This window comes from Corylus avellana, chromosome ca4, assembly GCF_901000735.1.
Source record: "Corylus avellana chromosome ca4, CavTom2PMs-1.0".
In the NCBI taxonomy this organism is placed as follows: Eukaryota; Viridiplantae; Streptophyta; class Magnoliopsida; order Fagales; family Betulaceae; genus Corylus; species Corylus avellana.
The window spans coordinates 27,905,656-27,913,848 of NC_081544.1; the positions used below are offsets into that span (position 1 = coordinate 27,905,656).

Here is an 8,193-nt window from a genome sequence, read left to right on the forward strand (position 1 = left end):
AACACGAAATAGACATTCCCAAACCATTTTCAAGTGCTAAAGATAATGATAAATTTAAATAATAATAATAACAATAATAGTTGCTTCAAGAATTATTGGATGGCTTTAAGAATTATTGTATTTCTTCTATTAAGTCGTACTCGAGGTATGCATGATGCATCAAATCACAAAGTCAAACCCACCCATGTCTAATCAAATGCTTTCTCCATTATGATAATTAGACCCCTTTTTTGTGTTAACTTTTGGAATTGTGCACAATAATTCTTATTTCCACGGTATATTTAAAAATAATAATAATAATAATAATGAATCAGATCGCAACGGTGTCGGGTTTTTCTTTTTCTAAAAAAAATAAAAAATTAAAGTACATTAAAAAATAACAACAACAAAAGCAAACAAAGCTAAGAAGGATGGATTCAACCCAATAAATCAAGCTAAAAAGTTAAATCTTATGTTACAATAATCCAACTTTAGTGATATTTTAGCTCACTCAAAACTCAAAAGAAGCCGTGGTCCTTAAAGTAGTGACTGTGATACTTTGAAAAGTCTAATCTTTTTTTTTTTTTTTTTTTCGGGTGATAAAGTTTGGTGGGAGGAAAAGTAGGAAGGATTAGGTTGCCACAATTGGCTCATAAATAAGATAAAAAGGATGAAAGAACAAAGTGACAGCATTTGTCACATCTATATTGTCAACTTTCAGCTTCCAGTCCAATCCCTAGCTAGGCGTGGCTTCTATATATGCCTAGTAATGGGTGTCTGTTAAATCTTTTTTCTAGATACGGTAGGTCACGTGGATTAATGTAAAAATAAATAAAATAAAATGTTTGATATGAAAAAAATGAAAATAATAATAATAATAATTTGTTTTGTAATAATTTTTTTATTTAAATAATAATAAAAAGTAAATAATTTGATATAAAAAATAAAAAAATATAAATATTTTGGTGTTAATTTTTTAAAAAACGATGAAGTGAATAGTATTGAAAAGGAGTGGGTTTCTGTGGGTTATAATTCAAAATTATAGAAAGTTATTTTAGTTGACCTTCTAACAAAAATTAGCAAAATAAAAAATAAAAAGAATTTCATTCGGCTAGTCATTTTGACAAAGGAAATAAATAGCAAGCTCAACCATGCATAAAAGAAATAAAATAAAAATATAAAATAATGATTCTCTCCTCAAATAAAAACTTGAGTTAAATACTAAATTAGTTTATGAGTTTTCATTACTTTATTTTTCTCTCATAGGGTTTCATTTTTATCACATGAAGTTCTTGTGGTTTTGATAATAAACTAAGTTAGTCCTCCGTCAATTGACCATTAGTTGACTTAACAGAATTCCACATGGACCAATCAAATGTTGACACGTGACACTTACTTAATTTTTTTTTTTAATTAAAAAAAAAAAAAAAATTGGCCACCCCCATCTGGCCGAATGAAGGTGGCCGGAGCCTAGGGGGTGGCCACAACCACCCCCAATGGTGGTTGAGCCACCCCCAATTTTTTTTTTTTTTTTAAAAAAAAAATAAATAAATTAAGTAGGTGCCACATGTCAATATTTGATTGGTCCACGTGAAATTCCGTTAAGTCAACTAACGGTCAACTGACGGAGGACTAACTTGGTCTATTATCAAAACCACAGGAATCTCTTGTGATAAAAATGAAACCCTAGGAAGAAAAAAAATAAAGTAATGAAACCCTAAGGACTAATTTAGTATTTAACCCTAAAAACTCACCCATCATCTTCTCTCTTCGCTTCTTTAAAGCATTTTTGGTTGTACAGCATTCTGGGAGGTCTGTGTCATTCAAATTTTAGGATTGATATTAAACTTTTATCGAAAGGGTGACGCTAAAAGGTAGCTCAATCGATTGAGATCATGCTTAATAAAGTATAGATCACTGTTTCGAATCTCTCTCCCCTATCTTGTGCGGACATGTTAAAAAGTAGTTGATTTTGTTTGTATTTGGTCATATATAGTGTTTGTGTGCCTGCTTGAAGCAATTTTTACTGCAAATGAATTAACTCATCATGTGATTTATTTTTAAATGACATTCATTCCTCTAATAAGATATTTACTTATTACTTCTGATTTATTACCATGACGGTTAGAAAAGATACATTTTTTTAAATATGACTGTTGAGAATAAACAATGAATGGAACATGATTTTTTTCGGTTTAAATAAATGAAAAAATATTGAGTTTGTTATAATAAAATACTATTTTTATTTTTTCACTTTTTTGTTAAAATCTTAATTATGATAACAATTTAATGAAAAGCCATAATATTTGGAAAATAAATATTATCGGTTTAGTGAAAGACAAGGATGTGACTCTCACATTTCTCTTTTGACCAACGAATTGTTCAACTCCAAACTTAATTTGCTGCCATTTTCCATCAATCCATCCAACTGTCTCCTGTGTGACATTTAGCAAAAGCGTGCACAGATGAAAAAAAAAGTAGTTGCAAGAAACATTATTGGCTCATCCTATCCTTAATGTTGCGCATTATAAAAGCATAGCACTATTCCCTATCTTCTGCCCCCAAAAATTAAACGATGCGATAGAAATTGTTAATGGTTTGCGCCAAAAAGGATCTAATTAGAGTCCGTACAGATAATTGATCGAAAATATCTAAGTTAATCTAAATAGTCTGTAATTATGGTCCATATGGCATGTTCTAAGAGAGGCTAACAAAGCAGTTCACCGTTTTGCAAAAGCAGCTTTTCATCAATTTCTAGAACAAGTTTAGATGGAAGATAACCCTATCTTTATCCAAAATATTGTATTTGCTAAGTAGGAGTTTACCGTAAATATTATTAATTCAACTGAACATGCATCTTGTATTCTTGTATATTTTCTTTATCTGTAATTATTTGTTTCCATCAATTTCATCTATTTTACACAATAAATAAGTAACCCACAAATGTTCACCCGAAAAAATAAAAATAAAAAATAAAAAATAAAAAATTGCTTGTGCATTGTGACGGGACTGTTAAGCATATATATTGGTAAGGGAGTGGCCAGACAACTCCTCTTAAGAGATTTGATTCATTCCTGGCCTTTGTTAAAACTTGAGAACAGGATCTCACTATTTTGGGTAGCTATATTTTATTTATTTCGTTACATCGATCTAATTGCATATGGTTCTTAAATAAGTGAAGCTAGCTCGAACTGTCTGGTACTTACTTGAACAAGTGAGGCATGTCCATGCTCTAACTTGCACCTGATCAAGCGAGATTTTAAGTTAAAATTGTTTACAATTAAAACATTCAGTGGCCTATTTGATCAAACGAGGTTTAAGTTTGTTCGATCAAACTTTTTTTTGATGTCGGGGAACCTCTCAAAGGCAGGGCCCTTCAATTCGAACCCATCCCTGCAGAGTAAACTCCGGTCCCATGCACCACACCCTCGAAAGTTTTCCTACATGAAACTGGTTAAATCACTGGCTTTTCACCAAGGGGTGTGGCTCCAAAGGATTGTTTGCACCTATGAGGTGTTGAACCTTGGATTTTGAAGGGGATGATACATCAAGACCAAGGCCTCCACCACTTGGTCTAATGAAGTACGACCAAGCCTTCAACCTAGGCTCTCGAGTGTAAGTATGGAATCTCTCTGCAACACTTCATTCGAACGAGCTACGACAGACCCTTTGTCTGAACGTCTCAATTTTTAGTACTAGGACTTGATATGAGCTTGTCACATATTAATCAATATTCTTTATATATATATATATATATAGAGAGAGAGAGAGAGAGAGAGAGCTATCAAGTCCCAGAAACATTGCTAGAACGTAACATTTGGATTTGTATAACTTTTTCCTTGTACTTACCAAAAAATAATAATTTTCTTGTGACGATTTGATTTATTATTAGAGAAATGCTACATTTATTAATTTTTTTTTCTAAAAAATTGATTTTCAAGTGATGTGTTACGATGAAACTTAATACATTTTCTCTAAATAATAGATCACACCTCAGAAGTAATGGTAGCACATTACTTTTTTTTTTTTTAAAAAAAAAAGTATTAATAATAGCTTTTCTCGCTTTGAAAAGTACCTTATATATATACAGAATTTGTGGTTATCCATATATATTTTGTCCCCAGAAGATATTCGCTGGCCCTACCATTAATTTACTGTGGGAAGAGAGAAGAAGAATGCATGCATACGTTTTACAGCCTGACAAATAGCTAGGCACGATCGATGAAACGAAGAGCCAGCTAATAAGTGTCCCTCCCTTCTATACACACTTGAAAGAAACTAATAAGTTTTACAGCCCGACAAATTATTGAAAGAAACTAATAAGTTTTACAGCCCGACAAATTATAGGCACCATCGATGAGACAAATTAAGAGCTGTTAAGTGTCTGTACCACCCCAGTTGAAAGAAAGTATTGGCCATGGGGAATTGATTTGGGCAGGATAAGTTGGTCAAACTATACAATGATAACATCGAGTATTTGTGCAGTCACAACTGACGCTATAAAATAATTGAATTGGGAGTGAAACAGATTAATGTCCGAGACGTGTGCTTCCATGTCTGATCATTAGTTGACGACTTGTAGCTTAGTAACTTTGCTGATACTGTAACACCACTAGTACGGTAGCTTAGAGAGACAATAAACTCAGGAAACGTGTTTCCTAATTATGTACAGTACTCTTTTTCCTCGTTTCCTTGTCTTGGTTCTGGTCAAAACCAAAGTTTCGCCCGACCAAATTAGTTACTAGAAAATCTTTACAATTATTGTCGTTTACATTGCAAAAAAGAAAAACACAATTGAAACCTACAGCAGTTGGCTTCATATATATAAACATGTTCACACGGTTATTTGCTCCAAGAGGACAAAGCTATATATACATCCCCTGCAATAAGGTCCATACTTATCTATGAAGCTATATATACATACATTACCATCCACTGCGTGGAGATGCAATAGAAATGATCATTTTGTCCCTAGCGACAAGGAATATTGTTTTCAAATCACTTTGGACAAAACAAAAATTTCTTGGACACCAAGCTTCGAAATAGCAATACATATAATATGTATAGAAAGAGTACTTTAAATAAAGTTACTTGCCAACTGCCTAGCTAGGCTGCGGTTCCTGCTGCTTCAAGTCTTCGGCACTAACAAATGTACCATGAAACCCATAAGGAACTCTAGCAGGCAGTCTCACTGTAGCCACTTGCTTCATGCTTGAAGCTTCCACTATCACCATCTCCGACCTCTCACTTTTCTCATCCCTCACAAACCCCACTATAAACCCTTCATCATCATCAACACTTGATCCGTTACGTATTTTATTTTTGGGCACGTAAAACGGCTCCCCCCCGAACCTTTTCGTCCCGTACAAATATTTGGTAACGCCGCCAGTACTCAAATCAACCTTCGCAATGCCACAACACTTGGGCCACGGCTCCGTTATTGCTGTGTACACGTATCGAGTCTTTTGCCCAAGAAGCTGCCTATTCACTTGCCCTGCTTCCAAGTTCATTCCCGGCACGATGACTCGGCGCGTGGACTTCCCGGTCCTCATGTTCAACCTAATTTCCGATAACTCGCTCCGTATCGGGACTTCGCTTTCGTTGAACACCGAGTCCGGCGGGCTCATGCACGACCCGATAATAACGATAGTCTCATCATCATCATCTTCCTCCCAAGCATTCCATAAATGGAAGCAAAAGCAATTGGGCACGTCAATCCACTGAATTCTCGACTCGTCAACGTCGGCTTTCGGCAAAACTCCGAACCGGGAGGTCTTGCTCTTGTCGTAGATCACCGGAGACCCGCCCCGAATCATCTCGGATAACTTGAATACCACTTGGTGGTCCGGGAGTATCACAAAGTTGTGTGTTATGGCAAAGTCATGCACCATTGTCGGCCATTGAAGCGAGATATCCACGTCACGTGACTTTTTTCTGCACGTGTCGAACTTGAAGTATTTGAGGTAGGGTTTTTTCACCACGTTGTAGCTCAGTGCATGAAGCTCGCCGGTTATGGGGTCCACCTTGGGGTGGGCTATCATGGGACAGTCCAGCTGATTGTTGAAATTAAACCGTTCCACCGTTTCAAGATCACCATCACCGTTGATCTTCACATGGTACGGAAGGTCGTCCTCTGACATGGCTAACAATCGGCCGCTGAAATACACCAGCCCTGCGTTGGCCACGCCTGTGCCTCGTGAGCCCTCGATTAAACCGGCACCGGCTCGAGCGAAGAACAGCGCAAGCCGAGCCAGCCCCAAGTGGCCATGCAGCTCCCCAATCGACTTGGGAAACACAGGCCTTCCCATAGCGGCTTCTTGCACGAGCCGGCTCGTGCGCGTGTACCTACAGCTGTAGCTTGCCTGGTTCCCGGAGGATAAAGAAACCGCGTGTATCATACCGTCCCCATCGAACAAATGATGTCCGCCTGAGGGCGCGTACATGGGATTAGCCCCATTCCGCAAGTAAACGCCGTGAAGGCTTGCCGGTATCTCACCCACCACCTCAAGCCCATGCTGAACCGGGCACTCTTGAACCGGGGCGAAGTTACCGGATATCTGAACCGCCGGGTCGAGCGTTTTGGGCAGTTTATGGTTCTTTTCTTGCGGTAATATGAGTGAGGCCTCTATAAGGTCTAGAACCGAAGCTGCTAGCTTTTGCAGGGGATTTAAGTGAGGTGGGTACGTGAGTTTTTGTGGGGTGGATACTGGCTGATGTATGAGCAATGGTTTGCGTTCCGGCAGAAACGATGGCGGTGATGGCGGCGCTGGTGGTGTCTTTAGGGGGACTGTTCTCTTGGAAGGATTAAAGAGGATTTTGGATGTGAAAATTGGGGAGGGGGTTGGATTTTTTGGTGTTGTGGGTGTGTAAATTTCAGTGGGATTTTTGAGACTAGAGGTTGTTGGTAGGGCGGTGAACTGCAAAGAGCACTGCATGGCTGAAATACTTGAGAGGGAAGAGAGATTACTGCGTCTGGGTGTGAAGGGTGTCGAAGAAATGGAGTGGGATACTTTCGTGTTTTCTTGCGTTTATAAAAGAAGGAAAAGCGTTACCAACAATAAAATAAAGCAAGGAAAAGTAGTATTCGCCGCGGGCTGTTTGTATATATACGAGGGCTGTGTAAGGGAAACACGTGGACAGAGGCGGAACTACGTCGAGGTTTGGTAAGTTGATATGCTAGATGCCAAATAAGGCGTTTGGCAAATGGGATAGCCTAAACACTGTAGTTGATGTGAAAAAAAATAAGAATGTTTGGTATAAAAAAAAATGAAAAAAGTGGTATGAAAAAGTGAAAAATTTTTGTTTTGTAGTGATTTTTTTATTTGAATAATAATAAAAAGTGAATGATTTGATATTAAAAGTGAAAAAGTTAGAATGTTTTGATGTTGATTTTTTTGGAAAATAATGATGAACAGTGTTTGAGCCAACCCCATCCCTATTACCAAACAAAGCTTGTCTTTGCATTAGTTAAATAGGCTGTTACTGACTTTGTATTTTGGTAGTATTTTTCTTTTTTTATTAGAATCAAGAATGAGAAAAATATTCTCTTGTAATCCCTTTGTCCTTTTTCAATTAGAGAATGTATATAGATATTTCAACCCTATGCTATTGAATTTATTAGAAGAAAAGATTTGCAATTACATGATACGTGTTTTATATTAGAATAATATATATTATATTTAATTTTGAAAACAATATGTTAAAACTTAAGATTGATAGAAATTTTTTTTAAAAAAATAATAATTGTGTACTCTTTTTTGGAAAAAATAAAATAAAAAATTGACAACCTAAAAAGATATATCATTTATTGTCTACCAGTGCCAGCTCAATGCTTAGGCAATTGCCTAAGGCCCCAATAAAAATAGAGTAATGCAAGGAACCATTTTTTTATAACTATAGTATAATTAAGTTTCCTTTCATAAAAAAACAAAACAATTAGAGTCTCAATTATGATAAAAAGTTAGTCAAGTCCTCAAGAGGTAGTTCAATCGGTCGGAACTATGTCTAATGAAGCGGAGATCATTAGTTTGAATCTCCCTCTCTCCTCTTGTGCGGACATGTCAAAAAAAAAAAAAAGTTAGTCAATTGTCTTTAATTAAGGCCTTAATTATAGTAAAAAATTAAATAATATTATGACAAAAAAGTTAGTAAGTACGTAGTAATCTTTAATTAAGGTTCCAATTACGATAATCATAAATACAAAGAATTAAATTT

At 36.2% G+C, this 8,193-nt stretch overlaps 1 protein-coding gene across 1 annotated transcript; it reads right to left on the reverse strand.

Annotated features, from left to right (window-relative positions):
• Nucleotides 1-4,707: 4,707 nt before the first annotated feature.
• LOC132177858 (9-cis-epoxycarotenoid dioxygenase NCED6, chloroplastic) lies at nt 4,708-7,025 on the reverse strand. The gene has a single exon (XM_059590334.1). The coding sequence runs from the start codon at nt 6,912-6,914 to the stop codon at nt 5,082-5,084; it is 1,833 nt and encodes a 610-aa protein (XP_059446317.1). The 5' UTR covers nt 6,915-7,025; the 3' UTR covers nt 4,708-5,081.
• Nucleotides 7,026-8,193: the final 1,168 nt, after the last annotated feature.